The following is a 20,391-nucleotide window of genomic DNA, read 5'->3' as shown; positions in this document are numbered from 1 at the left end:
AGGATCAGAAATTTTAGTTAAGGAAAGTCAATGTTCATATAGTACCATTGAGATAATAAACAGAACCCAAACCCCAACTCTGTCTCCGGAGAGTAAAGTTCGCGTTGTTCGACAGAATGACTGTGCCCATCAGTTTATGTACAGGCATTTGGCTCTTGATTTCTGTCATTAGCCTGAGAATTTAACGGCTGTTTATGTGACATGTAGGGGAGTACTTTATGGCTAGGTCAAGTTTGTTTTCTTACAGATTTTTAAAAATTAACCTGTAAGTCTCAGTGAAATCATAACCTTTAGTACTAGAAGGACCTTAGGCGTCAGCTGCAGAGACCTTTCATTTTATAGGTGAGAAAAGTGTGGCCTCAAGGGTTAAGAGACCTGTGCAAGGTCGCACAGTTACGTGGATGATTGGTTTCTCCATCACGGGAGTGTGTTTATGTGCACCAACGCTAAGAGTAGCGCCCCAGTAATGGGTTGGTTCTCAGTAAGAAAACTATTTAAGTGGTTTGTGTCCGAGTAGTAAAAGAAAATGACCTATTTTTACTCCCTTTACACTTGTGAAATCTACAGCATTGCTATCCACTTATCTTACGATAGACTCCTGGAGACTAAAAAAATTTCTGTCATTGCAGAGCCCTGAGTAATAGGCTGGAGATCCGTGTCTCCAAGTGGGCAGGTCCCTCCAGGGTCACGCCGGCCGTAGCCACGGCGCCTGGGCACTGGGAACTGTCACAAGTACAGATGTATGGCAGTTCCCGTCTGATGCTTTTTCTTAAACTTAACGTTCCGCTACCATTTAAGGTTTATAAAGTCCCACCATTCCCAGGTGAGTGATTCTCAGAATCACTGCACATATAATTGAAAACACTTTATAACCCCAAGGAGCAACAGGTGGAGAAGTTAGGATGAAATGTGTTACAAAACACTAGAGAAGAACAAATGTACAGCTTGAAGAGACTTTTTCTTTCGGGGCAGGCGAGTTAGGACGGGAAATAAGTTAGCTCTTCTCTTGCCATTAAACAAATTTGAATATAGAAAACGAACACCCTGACGTCTTGTTCTTGAGTACATTCCTTCAGCAGAGTTTTCTATACCTGCAGTATTTATTTGAAAGAAAGAGAACAAATTGATGGTGTTTGTGTCCTTCCAGTGAAACTTGATTTAAGCTGCTTCACATAGTGAAAGTCTATGTAAAACAACAACTGAGTTGGTCCCCAAATAGTTTTAACTAAAAAAAAAAAAAAAAAAAAAAAAAAAAACAACAACAACAAAAAGCCTTTTTGGGGGGAGGAAGAGCCATTTAACTAGAAGTAGTGACATGGATTCCACAGCAGAATTTCAGAGGAAAGCATTTGTTTGTTTTGAGTCTTAGTTGAAGAAATTATGAGGTACAAAATGTAAAGCTCTTACCTTAGAGGTTCTTGTTAGAATTGGAGTATTGAGGAGACATCAATAGGAAATTAATGCTAGGTATTTTAGCTTCTGTCTCCTTGGATAGTAACTTAGATGCTTAGATACTAATTTTTTTTCTTTTTTCCTTTTTTTTTTTTTTTTAACGAAAACTAGTCCCTGTTTGGAGGTGCTTGTGAAGAATGAAACCGAACAATGGTTCTTTAAATGTTATGCAGTGAACCTGACCACACCCGATTGAATTGAAACAGCAGTTGTGCTGCTTTCAAGCTCCTCTGCCATTATCACTAGTCTGTAGTGAAATCATGGCTGTGCGTTTTGATAGCATCTAGAACATTCATCAGATTAGGCGCTGATGGTTGCTAAAGGAGAAGCAGTTCTGACCCCCCATCCTTCCTTCACAGTGCTAAGTCCGAAAGTGCTGGGCATCGCCATCGCTCGGTATGACTTCTGTGCCAGAGACATGCGAGAATTGTCCTTGCTCAAGGGAGACGTGGTGAAGATTTACACGAAGATGAGTGCGAACGGCTGGTGGAGGGGAGAGGTCAATGGCAGGGTGAGTCATTGGCACCCGAGGGGCGGGGGGGCTGGGCAGTCGCTGGCACCCCCCGTGGGCCTGGGGACCAGCCTGTGCCCCGCGGAGCCGGCCCTGGAGCGGCCGTCCTCGCTGAAAACAGGCACTTGAGAAAAGGAGGTTGAACGAATGGGATCGGGGCATAAACGAAGTTCACCTGGGCCGGTTAGAGGGCTTCCCGCCCCGCGGAGGACGGCGGGCCCTTCCCATTCTGTGTAGTCCCGAGGCCTCAGCGCACCTGCGGCGACTGCAAGGCGTCTGTGGGCGCAGCGACCGCAGGTGGGGGGATCGGGCCTTGCCCCCGTGTCCTGGGGCGTCTGTGGGCGCAGCGACCACAGGTGGGGGGATTGGCCGCCCCCCGTGTCCGGTCCGTGGCAGAGGCGGGCGCTCGGGGTAGCGCCCCGGTAGCTTCCTGGGCAGCGGCTGTGCGCGAGGTTAGAGGAGGGGGGAGGCTCCGCTGGGTCCCGTGGCCGTGGCAGGTGCCGGGGTCGCCCTCGCGCCTCGCCCCGCGGCCGCAGCCGTGCCCTGTGCTAGAGAACCAGGCGCTCGGGGCGCGGGGCCCTTTGGGATGCGGGGCCAGGTGTGTTGCTAGGCTGGCTGCTCTTCTCTTCCAGGTGGGCTGGTTTCCGTCCACGTACGTGGAGGAGGACGAGTGACCGGCGCCCCAACCCTCGAGGCACCTGCGCCCCCCGCGCCCCCGGCCTCGGTGGGGTGTCTGCAGGCTCGTGGGCAGCGGGCGGCTTGCCTGCAGGTGGCCCGGTGCCCCGAAAGCGCCTCGACCTGACAGTCCTGCCGAGGCCGCACCCCGTGGAGCCTGCCTTGCTAAATGCTGAACCCGGATTTCCTTTCTTCTCATGTGCCATTCGCCAGAATGTTCGATGGTACAAAGAAGCAGAAATTTAATTTTGCTCTTCCCAGCATGAGGAAAAATTCGAGTTTGGCCATGTGGGCGGCTTCCGGGAAGGGTCCAGCACTGCTTGTCCTCAGTGGCCTCACAGGGTGACTCACTGGCTGGCAGACGCGCCTGCCCGTAGATGCTACTCACGATAAACTAGAAGAGACAAATGCTCAGGTTTGCTTCATTAGGGATCTATCCCAGAGGGGTTTTAATTATTCATTTGATGTTCTGATTATATTTGCAAACTTCTTTATAAAAAAAAAGTACATAAAAGCGAGTGTCTTCATATTAAATTTTCACAGCCTTCCTGATTTTGTAGAGGCCTTGTGGACATGGGTACTTCGTGAAGGAATCTGCGCTGGGTGTGTCCTGGGTCGTTCAGGGAACCTGGGTACCTGACATTTTCACAGAAGCAGATCAAGGGCTACGATGGATAGTCATCTTATAGAAGCGACATCTCTAAACATAGAGGCCTTCCCGCCCCCACCCCCACCCCCCAAAAAGCCCCGGTACATATTTGCCGAATCTCACATTTTCCTGGACTATTTACAGTAGCACAGATAACTCAGCTGAGGATCTTGTAAGGGAAGCACGGCTGGGTCCTTTATGCATTTCTGGGACAGGAGGATCCCTGACCTTTTCTGGTCACATTCTCTGCGGCCTCCCAGCTTCTCACTAGGACCTTGCCATCTGTAGGTGCTTTTGGGGTGCTTGCTAACTGGTAGGAAGATAGGTTGTGGGGTGCATTTATTTGACCAAGCTTTCACTTCTCATATGAGAAGTTTTTTAAGTATGTTTTTCCTGGGATATACAGAGTCCTCAGTCAAGACAGTCAAGTTAAGACACTAACTTGGCCCTTTCCTGATGAAATATTTTCTCCAGAGCAGAAGTCTTGTTCTGACACGATTCAGAGAGCGTTTTATGTTTGAAGATGACAAAACAAAAACATTAGGAGCATTAACTTAATAGAGCCAAACTAGGAACATTCGATTCTGAAATTTGAGATCATCTCTGAAGTGAGGCGGTGTGCCTGCCATCTCCCCAACCCACTGTCAGGCCACAGTTGGATGGTCAGTAGACACCTGCCTCTCTGGGGACCCTCGTGAGCTAGGACTTCTCAAAAGATAGATTCAGGACCTTTACCTCAGAATTATGTAAACTGTGATTGTGTTTTAGAAAAATTACTGTTTGCTAAAACCAGTTAAGTTTTTGTATATGTGTAAATGATCACAAAAATGAATTTTATAAAATGTTCTGTACAGTGAAGTTGTACCCTCGGGGTGTACTCTTGGAGTGGATTCTTTCCTATGAAGTCTTATCTGCAGTCTGTGTCTCGGGAATGTTGTGTCTGTTACCGCCAGCCAAGTGTCGTTACGGAGGAAGTCACGTCCCACAAATCGGAACACTCCTGTGTACAATACTGTAGCTTGTATTGTTTCTTTTATTGTTATTTTAGCCAATAGAGCCCCTCCCTTACAAATGGTGTTTGGTCTTCTTGTTGCATTTCATGGACCTGAGGGTTCCCCAGCAGAGGACATTAGAGCCCCTTTTCATGACCTTACCGATTACATCTTTGTCTATGTTTAATACTTTGTATTGGAAATTTTAAATGCGGATTTGTGTAGATTTCTAATACCAAAGACAGAAGTAAATGTTTTTTCCATATGCTTTGTCTTGCCTGTATGCAGCCGTTGTGTAATACGGTGATTTAGTGTATTTCACTTTGTAATATTTTGTAAATATGTCAATACAATAAAATAGTTACTACTTGCATTAAATTGATTTCTTGAGAGTTGAGGAGTCTTTCCATGAACACTTCCATAATTCAACATATACCAACCTCATAATAAACATGGGACTAGAATCCCTGATTTAGTTAGATTTAGCTCAGGATTGCTGCTTCAGTTATGGATGGTGACCTATAAGATATGCTCAGTGGTTGCTGATAATATCCACTGACATGTTTACTGTGCGTCTCACCCTGTTCTAAAAGCTTCCTGTGGACTAAGTTAAAACCACTCTAGAAGGTAGAGCCCTGTATTATCTCCGTAATGCAGTGATCTGGGTTGCAGCTCAGCCCAGGTCACACAGCGGGGAAGTGCCAGGACTGGGGTTCTGACATGGGCAGTCTGGCTTCAGAGCCTACGAATAGCCACCACCACCTTGTAGTGCCACACTTTCTGCGGCAAAAGAGAGATTAGATGTATTTCTACATAGCCAAGAAGGAGCTGGTTGATGCAAAATAGTGGTTCAAACAATTGAAGATGAACACAATTTGAGAATATTTGCCTCTTCTTGCCTCACAGAGGAAAACCTCAAACATCCTAGAGAGACTGTATCAGAGATTGAACTTTTTTTTGTCTTGATTAAAACTTGGACAGAAAATGACCGCTAAACCAGAAAGACCAGGAGGCAAGTTTCCTTTGGCAGAGCAGGCCTGAAGATTGTCCACAGTGGTGGGGGGAGCCTGGCTCGTGAGAGGGTTGGGAGCCTGGTGCCTCTAAGGGCCGGGAAAGCCTTATTCCACAGGAGTACACAGTAGTGGTTTCTGTGTGACGTCACCGGCACGACTGCGTTCAGAAGTACAAAATCCCCCTGAGATGGTGCAGTGGGTTATTCAGTCCTACTCCCTTTTCTCAAAGAGCCTAAGACTTTGGTGTCTCTGTTTTATTCCTTCTCTTTGACATTTAACATTTATGTGACTTTTAGACCTCCTATCAAATCATCACTATCCTCACCACCACTGAGGATTCCTGCTTTGTTATTAGTTAACATGGGAACATATGCTTTATAACATTCCTATATAGTTTGTTTTCCATCTGGTAATTGAAGTAAACTATGTGGATAATTAGTCTCTGGGTCGGACAGCAGTATAGAGGAGTGGTAAGACCTTGGCCTCAGACATCAGACTGCACACCTGGGTCCGCATCCCATCCAAGCTACACAAGGCCTCAGCCAATCAGTATTACAAAGGCCCCTGGTTCATAGGATGGTTGTGAGACTCAACTGAGATTGTCCCTACACAGTGACAGTGTGCCTGACTTATCGTGAACCATTTTTGTCATCATCATCACCATCATCATCATCATCACTGTTGTTGTTAGATGGATTTGCTGGTGAATTTGGGTAGTTGCCATTTTAATCTTTGAATTCCTTTGACATAATTCAGGCTCGTATTACATTAAGGAGTGGAACTCCGCAGATCTTAAATTAGTCTCTCTAGGAAGGAAATTCAGCCATTTGATGGCACAGGAAGAGTGAGTTTTAGCAGCCATCAGATCTGGGTTCAAATCCCAGCTCTGCCATTGACTTTTGTGAAATAAATTTTCTATAATAAAGGGATAATTGTAAGTGTCTGAGGGGCTGTATGAAGGATAAACCATAACATGAAAAAGACACCCAGCAAGGAGCCTGGCACATGGTGGGTGCTCAAGAAGTGTTGATCTCCTTTCCTTTGTGAGCTATAAAATACTCCAGAATCAGACTATAAACTTGAAGCTCTTATTTTGAATACTAGAGCTAATGATTTGTTTCTTAGACATGGTTTAATTTTGAGCATTCACATTATAGGTGTGCGTTCAGGAATAGTAATGTGCAAACTCACAAACAATCTCGAGTTTAACAGCTCCACGTTATTTTCACTAGGAAAATGGAATTTTCACCCAGCTCATAATCATTTAGATTCAGTCCATTAGTCACTTCATTTTTCACTGAAACTAGTCTTCTGGGATTGGGTGGACTCTGATTAGGAACATTCTGTACTCGCATCTGGCAGACTTTGGAAGGCACCGTTTGTAAGTAATGGACAAGTCCCAGAGAGAAGGTAAAAAAAGGGATCCTGTCCCTACTTCGATGCCATCAATTAGGCAGGCGTGGGGAAATAGTGATAGAAGACATACAGAAATTTTAGTCTTCTAGACTCTGGTTCTGTCCGAAAGTTCCAGAGTTTCTAGGCACGATGCAGCTAATAACACAGACGTTGAGAGGCCTCAGTGCAGAAGCAGAACATCCACGGAAGCCTCCTCGTGCCCTGTGCTTTCACAGAGCCCAGGTCCGTGATGAGCCCTGAGCTGGAGGAAGGTGAACTCCAGAATGACTGATGTGCCACCCCGTCATCTGCTGGCACAGCCTGGGCAAGGCGCACAAGCTCTCCGCCTCGGAAAATGAAGAGGTTAACCGGTTGAATTCTGTTCCATTTTAGCTTTATAGTTGTGTGAAACTCTGTTGTTTTGTTTTGTTTTGTTTTGTTTCATGGTTCAGAATAAAGAAATTCAAAGACTTCATCAAAATGTTCAGGTTATAAAATATACCAACACTAACCATGCAAGTCAAAAAAATCCGGTTGTATTGTCGAGGAATTGCATTACCGTTTGGTGGCGGGACGTGGCCCGGGGCAGCTCCGTGGGTGGGCCTTACCCGGGTGCCAGGGCCTCCCCGGGGAATGGGTGGGCTCCGTCCGTGTGGATGCCGACTCCCGAGCCTCAGAAACCACAGCCGCTCGTGGTGGCCGCGACGGGCCCTGCCAGGCCGGTGACACGACGCCACCTCCCCCTCCGGAGTGGCCCCAGCACCTGGGCCAGAGCAGCAGTCGGTCGCAGTGGCCGCGGTGACAGGCCTGCAGTGGCCGCGGTCCATGGGGCCTCCCCCGCCAGCCTCCATGCCAGCAGCACCCTCCCTCCGTGTGCAGCCCGCCAGGTCCTCACGGACCCGAGCCCGGCAGGTTGGGGGCAGCAGCTGGAGAGCAGGTGCGCAGGCCTGTGCTCTGTGCGTGGCGGACACGAGGGGACCGAGGTGGGCAGGGCCAGACGGATGGAAGCCACAGACGGAGCCTCACGCCAAGGCTCCACCCCGAGTGTCCTGGGCCCAAGGCATTTATTTAAACTCCCTTTACTCTCATCTGTGATAGAGCATTGCGTGGGAGCCTCCAAGTTTTCAATTTCTACAATTGCTAGGGCCTGTCTTCTGGAATCGTCCAGGGAGCCGCTCTGCGCTCTGGGCAGCTGCTGAGATGCCAGGTCAGGTGGGAATGTGGCGGGGTCACAACCCTTGCACCTCCTGCTGTCCGCGTGTACGGTCGTGATTGAAATGTGTCAAATTTTTTTTTAAGATTTTATTTTTAAACAATTTATACACCCACTGTGAGGTTCGAACCCCCAACCCCAAGATCAAGATTGGCGTGCTCCACTGGCTGAGCCAGCCAGGCGCCCCTGAAACGTGTCACTCTGATAATGACCCAAGAGTGATCAGAGAATGTTTTTGAGTTTTCCAGTGATTTGAATGGTCTCTCCTCAGAAAGGAAAGGGTTTTTGTTGTTGTTTTGATTTGTTTTCAGGGATAATTTAAGATCTGTCTTCTTTTCCCATTTGGATACTCTATTTGCACTCCTATGTGTAGGCTGTATCCTAGGCGTTTAGCATATATGATCTAATTTTTCTCATTTAACCCTTCTAAGACTTCGTCAAACACTGGGACTATCCCGTCTTAATCATGAGAGCTCTAGCCCGGCTGAGCGAGGCTTCGACATGAGGCTGCTTATTAACACCTCGCCCTGCTTTACTGTTGTATTTAACCTTTTTGTCTAAGAAGCAATAGGGACTCCTGAGGCCTTAGAACCAGACCATCTGGCTCTGCCACGTCGTAGCCTCCTGATGTTGGGCAAGAAGCTTATGCTACTTGTTTCTCTATCATTAAGAATGGGGTGACAATAGCGTCGTATTTCAAAGGGTTTTTTATGAGGGTAAATGAAATAATATGTATAAATAAGACAGTAAATTTGCATCTAGGCCACCATTCTTAATTAAATTTTTAATGTAACATATAAAAATAAATGTTACAGATTTTAAAAGCTAACTCAGACATGAAAAACCAAACTTCTTTTGTATGTATATTGGCCTTTGGAAGAAGCATCTTGAGTTAATTTCTCACATTAGTTATGCTCTAAGAATGATGTGTCAGGAGCCCAAATTGAACATGGTACATGGGGTATTAGTTACCTACTGCTACGTAACTATTCCAACAAGTAGCAGCCAAGGACAACAGACCTTTATTTTCCTATGTTTTCTGTGGGTCAGGAAGCAGCATAGATTCGTCGGGTATTTCTGGCTCAGGATCTCCCGTGAGGCTTCTATCAAGGTGCCAGTTGCAGTCATCTCATGGTTCTACTGGGAGAGAATCTGCTTCTAAGCTGGCTCATGGGGGCCTCTCCACATGGCTGCCTCACAACAGGCAGCTGGCTTCTCCCAGAATGAGCCAGCCAAAAGTGGGAGACCAAGAGCACTTGAGGTGAAACTCATCTCTCTACAACTTAATCTCAGAAATGACAGCCCATCACTTATGTTCTACTCTGTTCTTTAGAACTGAGTTACTAGGGGATTCCTGGGTGGCTCAGCGGTTTGGTGCCTGCGTTTGGCCCAGGGCATGATCCTGGGGTCCCAGGATAGAGTCCTGTGTCGGGCTCCTGGCATGGAGCCTGCCTCTCCCTCTGCCTGTGTCTGCCTCTATCTCTCTATGTTTATTATAAATAAATAAATAAATAAATAAATAAATAAATAAATAAATAAATAAATAATCTTTTTAAAAAGTGAGTTACTAAATCCAGTTTACACTCAAGGGGAGGGGATTGCACAAGGCATAAATACCAGGATGAAGGGATCATTGGGGCCATCCTAGTCGCTGCTTACCAGAGTTGGGTAAATTGGGAGATTATTTAAGCCAAGTATACAGTTTGTCTAAAGGGCCCGGGTTAGTGTAGAGAACATTGACTAAAATTGTGGAGTTTTTTTGTTTTTTTCTTTCTCTATTTAACGATTTTATTTACTTATTCATGAGAGACACAGAGAGAGAGAGAGAGAGAGGCAGAGACACAGGCAGAGGGAGAAGCAGGCTCCATGCAGGGAGCCCGACATGGGACTTGATCCCTGGTCTCCAGGATCCCGCCCTGGGCTGAAGACGGCGCTAAACTGCTGAGCCACCAGGGCTGCCCCAAATTGTGTTCTTTATAAAAAAAACAATTTCATGATAATTTCTTAAAATCAATATTCACTGTATTTCAGGTTCCACAGTGAATACAGGGGTGCATAACAGAGTGAAGTCTCCTTAGACGAGTTCAGAGTTCATCGTCCTTATCTTTTCTTGTTTAGGAAATGCCCTTCCTGAGACTCAAAGTGTTGAGAGGGAAAGGAGATGGGGGGGGGGGGGTTCAGATGCATAAGAAATGGGCTCAATCTCACAGAAACGGAAAACTGGAAGCAGCAGCTAGGTATGCCTTGGAAGAAGCTGTTGAAATTTTAGAATTCTAAAATCCCCAGGAATCTGGCAAATCATTTGTTCATTCATTCAACAGGTATGTATTGAGCTCCCCAGACGGACTTCACCATTCTAGTCTTTGAGGAGACAGCAATGAACCTGACACAATTCTTACACTTGAGGAGCCAACCTGCGCGCAGGTGGTGACTAGCAATAAACAGATACATAGAATGAAGTATGATAAGTGTTACTGAGGGGTGGAAAGCACAATAAGTGAAGAGAGTGTTAGTCTATGAGGGTGGTCGAGGTAATGATTTTTGAGTAAAAACCAAATTTAAATGAGAGGGGAAAAAAAAGGAAAAAAAAGAAAAAAAATAAATGAGAGGGAAAAAATATGTGGGTATCTGGGTGCTTGGTGGCCGGAGAACAGCAGCAAGGTGCAAGGGTGGTTGGAGAGAGTTGTGAGGAAGGAGGGACAGGAGATGAGGTCAGAGGAGGAGATGGGGCAAGTCCTGCAGGGTAGTGAGAGGGCGGTGGAAGCCACTGGAGGCCTTGGAGCAGGGGAATGACACGATCCCATTTCCATCTCAGAAAGCGAACACTCAAGGCTGTGGACTGAGGTAGAGCCGAGCCTGTGAAGTCCACCCTGTTTGCCATATTTCCTCCAAGTGGCTCCTATGCTAGCTTGCTAGCGCTGCTGTGATGAAGTACCGGAAACTCCCTGGCTCAGACCACAGCAATCTACTGTCCTAAGTTCTGGAGGCCGCGAGTTGAAGATCAAGGGACCAGCAGGGCCAGACCCATCCAGAAGGCAGTAGGAAGGACTCTGTTCTGGGATTCTTCTCTCCGAGCTTCTGGTAGTTCCTTCGTTTGTGCCAGATAATGCTAATCTTCACCTGTGTGTGTCCGAATTTCCCCTTTTTGTAGAGATAGCAGTCATATTGGGCTAGGGCCCCACTCTTGTCCAAGGTGACTTCATCTTAGTTAATCACATCTGCGACAAGTAAGGTCACATTTTGTGGCAGTGGGGTTAGGACCACAGCACGTGACTCCGGGGGGCGGTAGGCGCAGTTCAACCCAGGATCTCTTTCTTAGATTCTCAGAATATTAGAGAGATTCCTAAAAAATATAAAAGCTTCAGCAGAGGTTAGTAGGGAGCAGGAGGGAACTGTGCCAGAGAGAGGTGGGCGCCCACTGCTTCACAGGCTGCACCAGGCGCTGTGCTGCTCAGCCTAGTGGGGGTAAAGGAAGGACAGGTTTTGGTAGAAATTGAAGTAGTTGCCGATAGAAACAATACCACTCTTACCCATATATTTTTCAGCTTCTCAGTGTTCAGCCCCAAGTGAATTACCTCCCCCCCCCCTTCTTTTTTCTCACCCTCTGTGTCGGGATCACACATCTTCTCTCCAGGAGAGGAAGGCTCCTAAGCACTTTTGTGCGATGAGCTCATTAGGAACAAGCAACCTATTTAAATGAGTTAATGAAACGCTCCTGAATTTTGTGCAAATTAAACCTGCATGATATGAAGAAGGGAGGAAAAGTGTGGCGCAGTCTTGCAGAGAGGTGGGAAATGCCCTTGGTGTTTATTACACTTAATGATGAGATATTGTTGCCTGGGTGGTTTGAAGGAGAGAATTTACATTAATGATATGTGATGACATGAATCTACATTAGTGTAAAAGAAATTGTTTTCCTCACCTTTACTCAGTCCACCTGGTCTACTGGTACGACACGATTTATTACACAACCCCATGTTTTTAAGGTTCTGCCTCAGAGATGACACTGTAAGAGAGGCACAAAGGAAGGAGCGGAGGCATAAACCCTAAATGAACACCCCTGGAGCAATGCTTTGGCTGCTGCACCGTCCATTCAAAGCCGCTGAGCAGAAAGACCTGAACGACAATCTGGTGTGCTCTCCAGAGACCTCTCAGCACAGGCCCAAAATAAAATTAAAATTGTGCAAAATGTCCACCTTGGACTTGTAATCGCATAAGTTATTTTTAAAACAATTAGCACTTTCAAAGTTCTTAAGATGTTAAAGTTACATACATTTTTTTCCCAAGATAATTCTGTAATGCAACTAATGGGGTGGGGATGGGGGTGGAAAGAGCCCAGGAGTGAGGGTACGGCAAAGCAGGTTTTAGTTCTTGCCTCCTTCCACTAATAAGCCAAGAAAGTCTGAGTGGAACCTTTAATCTTTCTGAGGCTCAGTTTCCTTCTCTAGATGAGGAAGGCATCAAATTCGATCATCGTTGTGTCTCCTTCTGATCTTCCCGTTCTATTCACTCTGCATCAAGACAGTCAATGACTATTGGCCAGGGAATCAGATCTGTAAATGGGACAGAGAGCTGAGGCCAAACAAAATTGGGATGGACAGCTTTAAAGGGTGGAGACTTGAGTCCGTTTCCTCTTATTTTCATTCCCTCCACCTCATTCCATGCTAACTTCGTGTCACCAAGACAATTTTAAGAGCCCCCATCTGTCATCCCTGCTTGCCCCCACCCAATCTTTTGATTATATCATTTCCTCTCCTTTTTCTTTTAAGAATTTGTTTATTTTAGAGAGAGAGTGAGAGCAGCGGAGGGTGGGGATGTGGAGGCAGAGGGAGAGGGGCAAGCCGACTTTGTGCCGAGTGTGGAGCCTGACATGGGGCTTGATCCCATGATCCCAAGATCACGACGCAAACTGAAATCAAGAGTGTGATGCTCAATTACCCGCAGAGCTACCCAGGTGCCCCATCATTTCCTTTTTGAAAACTCTTCACTAGCTCCCTTTTGTTCAGGGCATGTGTTGAGTGCAGATCTGTGTGCATGGATGCTGGAGACATGTGGTGAACAAAACAGACAACTCTGCTCTGCTAGAACCTACAGGCAGGAACAGGCAGGCAGACAGTAAACAAATACACATGACATAATACCAGGAAGTGATAAATACAATGAAGAAAATCAAAGCAGAGGAAGGGGATAGTAAGAGGAAAGTACTACTCAAGACATGGCAGCCATGGAAGGCATCTCTGGGGAATATTTGAACAGAGACCTGAAGAAATGAGGGAAGGAGCCATCTAAATATCAGGGTAATGCACTGTAGGCAGAGGGAAGGGCCAGGGCAGAGTCATGGGGTGGGGTGGGCTTGGCATGGAACTTCAAAGAACAGCATGTGGATCTGCATCTCTAGAGGAGAGTGTACAAGGGAAAGTTGGAAGGTGATAAGTTCACTAACCTTGGACCAAATCACCTAGGGCCTTGTGGGTAATGGTAAAGATTTTAGATTTTATTTTTTGGAAAACCAGTAGAAAGTTTTGAGCAGGGAAGTAATATGATCAGATTTTTTTTCCCCCAAAGGATCATTCTGGCTTATTGGTAGAAGTTTTACCAAAAGGATACAAGAGTAGAAGCAGAGAGACCATAAAAGCAACGATGGTGGCTTATACTGGAATGATATCACAGGATGTGTGAGAAGTATTGGGGTTTCAGATATATTCCTAAACCACTGATTCTATTCTTTCTGGAAGCCTTGCCTATGGCTTGAATGTGGAATGATGAGAAAAAGAGAATCATTAAGGCTGATGTCAACATTTTGGGCTGAAATAGAGTTTAAGCATGTGTGTGGTGTTATACTTGCATGGTAAAGGGTGAGCAGCTGATTTGGGAAAAGAGCAATAAATCACCTGGGTCTGGGTGTGTACTAAGCTTAAGACACCTGTTAGCCACCTAGGCACAAATGTAGGCAGTTGGGTATGATTCTGTAGTTAGAGGAGAGGTTGGGGCAGGATTTGCACATGAGCAGCATATTTGAAATTATGGGACCAAATGAGATCATTTTAGCAAATGAGTGTAGGAGAAGCGAGCCGATGACTGGGGCTGGGGCACTCCAGGGTTTGCAGTTTGGGTGGAGGACACTCCAGCAAGGAGATAAATCACAGAAGACCATCTACAAACTTTCCCCACCACACCTACCAATCTAGGTACATCTGCACCAACATTCTTCCTTCTTGTTGTTACATGAGCTGCCCATACTCCTGTCCAAAGCCACCAATTCACCGATGCATGGAACCACATTCCTTCTCCTGTCCTCAAGGATCATTTCAGTGATCATCCCCTTCCCATGATGCAAATTCAGACTTTATTTCTTTACCAGACCTTTCCCATCAGGATTCAAATAACCTTCTTTTAAAAATAAAGGAAAAGTTCTATTTCCCCCATATTCCCCTCTGGCTACTGCCCATGTTATGATCTCTAGAGGATGTTCCTCCTGTGGAGGAACAGCTGGCTAAAGTTACTAACATTAATTCGTATTCTAGTCTTTCTTGAATCTACTTCAATCTCACTTTTGACCTCAAGACTCCACCAAAACCTCCTCCAAAAAATTCCACGATGCCAAATCCAAAAGTCAACTCTTAGCAGCATTTAAATTACTGACCACAACTTTCTTCTTGAGGTAATTGTTTTACATACCTTCTAGAATACCATTCTTTCTTCTTTCCTTTCCTACCTCACTGGCTGTTTCGTTCCAAACTTGAATCCATTCACCAAGTACTAGTGCCTATGCTGTACCTACGTTGTTCTTGCCACTGGAGATAGAGCAGTGAAGAAGCCAAAGCCCTTGTGTCATGGATCATAGCATGTTCTAGTAGGTAGAGATGGACAGCAATGTTCTGGAAGCCAGGTGAAGACAATACTTCAAGAAGGAAGAGGAGATCAGCTGCCCCAGTGATGGTGAGAGATTGAGTAACATGAGGACTGCAGATAAATTGCTGGACTTGGCAGTTGGGGGTCTGGTGCTAATCCTGAGATGAATTTTAGTGAAGGAGTAAAATGAAATTGTTTGGAGCAGATTCCAGATGGAAGTGCAGGTGGAGGAAGAGGTGGTACCAAGCACTCTCTGCTGCTTTCAAGACTTTTGGAGGTGTCTTCGTCTTTCTTTCCTCTAAAACATATCCTTGCACATCTCATTTTTCAGGTCTCAGCTGAGATGTCATTTCTCGGGAAAGTATTCTCTGACCACCTAATCTGAATTGCTCTTCCTCTGTCATTTCTTCCACAGAAATATTGTTTGTGTGAATGAATGGATGAATGAATGAACGACTGGTGAGCTCGCCCTCTCTGGGGCTGGGCAGGATTGTGCCCTGCCAGCTTGGGGAGTATGGAACTACATTTCCCAGAATCCCGTTGCCCTTATGTCTCCAGAGCAGTGTTCACAAAACAAGAACTTGTGCACAATTTGAAAAGCCGAAGTAAAGCAACAGTTTCTACTCCTGGAAGCTCCTGCAGTCACATCTGTAGAGAAGAATAGTTTCAGAAGTGCCCAGGAGCTTCTGTTCATTATTTCTTTTCTCCATTCTTCCACTAGCTCTTCTTTCTGGCTACAGACCTGACTCCTGGGTTCAAAACCAATGTCTGGCCGCTGATCCATAGAGGTGGAACCACACAGTGGCTACAGCTTCCTACAGGCCTATCCAAACTCTTCCCTTTGGTAGCCCCAGTAGGGTGTCTTAGATTCTCTTCAAGCCTGGACTTGTTCGCCTTGCACAAGTGCCTCAGGAGGGCTAGATAGTGATGCCATGTTGGTTCCTCCAACTCTCCTTTCTGGATGTAACTTCCCTAATATTTGCCACAATTGTGTAAGATCTTATCCTGTAATAAATCTCTTATCCAATAACAGTCATAATGGGTCTAACTATCTGCTTAAACTTTGGTATTTAGTTGGTTTTTTATTGGTTGTTGGTATTATTATCCAAGGGCTCAGCCACATGGAATTCCACTCTTCAAGGCCGATCTGACCATAGTCTGTGCTGAGTGCTCAACCTACCAGCCGCAGGGACCAGCCTAAGTGTTGAATATGGCACCAGTCCCCAGGGGAACCAGCCAGCCATCTGATTACTTTGGACCACCTCCATCATGGAAGGGCAGTGCTTTGTTCTCCCTGGAATAAACACTTAACTCTGGACATGGATTAACCTTCTTTGCCCAGAGTGCTTCTGCCAAAATCATCATCTATCGATTTATATCTATGGATTGCTCATTATTCTATAGTCTATTGCTGCTGACAAGGAAATTAATTTGGTAGCAAATTAAGTGCAACAATGGTTTTGTGTTCCCAGAATTTACTAGTATTACTATATTTCCCCTACCACTGAAGTGGCTAACCTGACAAAACTAAAGATTCAGTCATGGTTCCAGCTGGCTGGCAACACTGGGGTGATATATGTACGCAGTACTCCAGGATATAGTGTATACCCTGGACCAGGGACCAAGATGGGTTGTTATTTTTCCTGTAGCCAAGATCTTCAGGTCTGAGAATCAAATGATAGATATGTGAGTGGGTCCTTTCACAGCTATTTCCTTAGTGCCCCTTAGTAAAATTTTGCTTGTCATCCCTGTAGTTTTAGGCTATACTGTTTTAGGATCTTTAGTTCCCAAGGCAGTAATACTTCTCCTAGGGGATTCAACAGCTCCGTTAAGTTGGAAGGGGAGACTGCTGCCTTGTCACCTTGAGCTCTTCAAGACACAGAACCAACAGGCCAAAATGGAGGTTACTCTACTGGGGTAGCTGAACCTACCAAGGGGAAATTAAGTCACTATTACACACCGTGTCAGGAAAGTGTATATCTAGGATCAGAGCTCCTCTGGGGGTGCCTAATAGTATTCTCATAACTTGTGATAAAAATTAATGGAAAGGTATAACAAATCGGGCCAGTAAAGGCCATTAATGTTGAAACCCTTTGCACATGAAATTTGGAGACCTCCACCCAATAAGAAACTATGATCAGCTGAGGAAAAAAGAATATGAAATAAATAGTGAAAGAAGAAAGTTAGAAGAACAGTTATAATCACATGACCAGTTGCAGAAAGGAGGAATGTGATAGGATAAATCTTTCCTCCTTTCTTTAATATAAATGCATTTGGATGGATGGATAGATAGATAAGGAAGGAAAGAAGGAAGGAAAGCAGAAGGCAGCCAGAAGGAAAAAGAAGAATGAAGATATTTTGCCAATTTTTGTCTCTTCTCCTACTATCTAACATAAAATTTGTTCATAAAGATTAACCTTACATCTCTGTATTTGAGTTACATGCTATCAAAGTAGGAGTGTGACTGGGTTAGAAGAAGAATGAATGTTGCCAAGAGGGAAATAAAGGGACATAGGAGACTTTGTGTGTCTTCTTTCAGTATGTACCATGCTAGATAGAAGCATGATTTCATTATCATCTTTATTTAGAAATTAAGTCTACTTCAAGGGGAGTGTATTGATGCCAAGTTGACAAAGAACGAGCTGCTGGATTATCATGTGCTGACTTGATTAATCTGGAAAATACATTTCCCAGAATGCCCTTCCTTGCAGCTCCAGGTGGGAGCCAACCAAAAAACTTAGATGAAATCTGGAAGATGGAAAGGAAGTAGTGGCCATTACACACACAAGGTTTCAAGGTCAGATAATTGGTCATGGACAGGGAGCCTGGCAAGCTCCAGCTTTCCTGACTCTCTTTCAATCAGATTGTGGCTCTTCCTCCTGTTGGCTGGCCCTACTGCCCAACAGTAGTGCCAGACCTATACTGGATGCTGGACTGTGGATCCACACAGGTGGCAGTTACACAGAGACAACAGATTCTCATAGACATCTCTATAAGCTTCCTTCTGGTGGTTCAATGGCTAGCAGGATGGGCTTGGCTTCTCAGATATTCCTACGAACTCTTGCCTATCCACTCCCACCAGTGCATCAAGGGGGTTAATTAGTAATTGATTTCTTATCCTTCAGTTAGCTTTGCCAGACCTTTACTTCTGTTATTGTATGAGATCTAGTTCCTATGATAAATCCCTTATCTCATAGCACTCTATTTCCATGGCTGACGCTCACTGACTGTTCAAAATTCTCCATGAAAAACGTTCACTCTGTCCAACATCCGATGCCCTGAATATCCCTGTGTTCTCATAGTAGGCATAGCTGTTCTCATATGAGGAGGATCTGAAAGCATTTTGCTTGCTTTCTTGAGACTGGTTACAAGGAGAAGAATGAGGACTGCATATACTCTCTGTTAGAGAAACTCCATATAATTTTGGACTTTTCATGTTAAGTTGCTAGGCCTTGGGAGGATAGACATCTAATGTTTTATCAGACAATAGAGAGAAGTGCCAGAGAGCTCTCTTAATCCACCCAATACAGTTATTATGAAAAGTAAAAAACTAAAGTAAATATTCTTGCTAGTGGTACTAACTGTTCCTTATAAAATGTGTGATGTGTATTGTTAGAGTGACTTATTTGTTCTTGAATGACGTATTATTTTTTTCCTGAATAGTAGGTACTTCCCCCACAAAATACCAATATCCTTGGCCTCAGAGGAGAGTAAACTTATGTATCAAGTGCTACTTATCAGTTCCTTTGGGGTATAACTGGAAAGGACACCAAATCATAAACCAAATGACATTTTATAAAAAGGAGCCATCTCTGAAAGACAGTGAAAACATTTCCAAAAACTCAAATAAATTATTGGCTGGTCAAGTGCTCATTTCTATTTGGAGTGAGGGTTATGGAGAATTGAGTGCTTTTTCTGTGTATTTTTTGGAATTACATCTCATGCTGTTTGAGAGAATCCACAAGACCTGCATTTGCCATAGTCCCAGCAAGAAACACATGTCATATGAGCCATGGAGACTTTAATGGAGAGAGAATTTACAGCTCCCAGGGCAGGGTCAGAAGGAAACCAGTGAAGCTTAGGGAAGCATCCCTGGCCTAGCAGCAGTGGAGAACCAGGGCCTAGACCCAAAGGAGCCAGAGGAACAAGTGGTTTTGAAAACCTGGAGATCTAGAGGAGGCTGAGACTGGTCACCGCCTCACCCTCAGCCCAACGGTGAGGCTGGGGAATAAATATCTTTGCTTCAATGTCTCCCACCCACCCAGCCTTGCCAAGGCCTCCCACTGGCCAAACTCAAGCATAAGCCAGAGGTCAAGGGACTCTGGTTGGTGCAGACCATAAAGATCAGCCTCCTACGGCATATGGCAGGATAAGGAGCAGATCTACGGGCAAACAGATAATGTCCATGCAGGCTATTGCAACTATATTTATATGGGAAAAACCAATCTTCCTATTCCAGATGTAACCATCATGCTGTTACATGTTACTGGGGGTAATTTCCTGCCATGGATATTGCCTGAAAGGGCACTCTACATTCGGTAGTACCGGTGGGAGGCCGGCAAGCTCCTTATGGGTTGCCCATCAAGGTTAGAAGATCGTAAGTATTCATTCAAGTAAAAACTACTTGGTGGTTTTGTTTTGAAGTCTCTTTTGGATTTTGTCTTTTTTGAAGAGCCACGAGGGCATAGATTTTTAATTTAGCTGCTGTGTGCTGTGCATCAAAACCGACTGGCCTATTTTGGGACTCCTACATTTGAATGGCCCAGAAGAAAACATAGTAATTTTATTATTATTAGAAAATTTAGTTGAGCACAAAACTTATCCATGATGTCTTCACAGTGACCTTTGGTATTCGTAAAAGAATTTAATTGACTATTGCCTTTTCTTTATTCACCACTGGAGTTTTAATTGAATGTTACTGCATTGCAAATACCAAGTGATTCTAATGAGCACAACCAAGCCATTTTAATCAGGTAAATGGCATTCAATAACCACAAAAAGTCTTTGGATTGGCTTGTGCTGAAAACTAACAAGGGTTTCCCTGTGACGGTGGGTCTTGCAGCAACCAGGCCTCATGTTCCTACCCATCTGCTGACTATCGCAGGCTGGGATTTCCTGCGGCAGGAGGCGGGAGTGCTGTCACTGGAAATGGTAGACCACAGCTCTGCCATTAAAGCTCTGGAGTAATTTCTCTGTCCTTGATGAAACTACTTGGTTACTGTCCCCCTACGTCAGGTTTTCACATCTTTTGTCCATTTGATTTTTCTCCTGCTTCACGCCTCTGCTAAGATATTTATATCCAAGGCTCTCATTATCTCCTTGCATCTCACAGCTTTGTCTGATGAATGATTATAAAGGAAAATCCTGGGAAAGAGCAATTGTTTTGGGGCACCCAGGTGGCTCAGTGGTTGAGTGTCTGCCTTTGGCTCAGGTCGTGATCCCGGGTCCTGGGGTCACCACAGGGAGCCTTCTTCTCCCTCGGCCTGTGTCTCTGCCTCTCTGTGTGTCTTTCATGAATAAATAAATAAAATCTTAAAAAAAAAAAAAGCAATTATTTCTTGCAATTTCTACCAAGGTCTCTTAATAAAAAGGAAAGTGAATTTGCATTTCTAGGATTTGGGACAAGCTTGGGACAAGGG

The 20,391-nt window shown here is 45.0% G+C and overlaps 1 protein-coding gene across 1 annotated transcript in view; it reads left to right on the top strand.

Moving 5' to 3' along the window:
• The window catches only part of VAV3 (vav guanine nucleotide exchange factor 3), a 352,818-nt gene extending 348,157 nt beyond the window's left edge, over positions 1 to 4,661 (top strand). The window contains exons 26-27 of the mRNA XM_055339940.1: positions 1,812 to 1,963; positions 2,596 to 4,661. Of these exons, the coding sequence (XP_055195915.1) occupies positions 1,812 to 1,963; positions 2,596 to 2,637 (194 nt within the window). The 3' untranslated portion in view covers positions 2,638 to 4,661. The remainder of the gene's footprint in view (positions 1 to 1,811; positions 1,964 to 2,595) is intronic.
• The last annotated feature ends 15,730 nt before the right edge of the window (positions 4,662 to 20,391 follow it).

The sequence above is a fragment of the Nyctereutes procyonoides genome, unplaced genomic scaffold, assembly GCF_905146905.1.
Source record: "Nyctereutes procyonoides isolate TBG_1078 unplaced genomic scaffold, NYPRO_anot_genome, whole genome shotgun sequence".
NCBI classification, from domain to species: domain Eukaryota; kingdom Metazoa; phylum Chordata; class Mammalia; order Carnivora; family Canidae; genus Nyctereutes; species Nyctereutes procyonoides.
The sequence above is the reverse complement of the archived record's forward strand: the minus strand, read 5'-3'. Positions and strand labels throughout refer to the sequence as shown.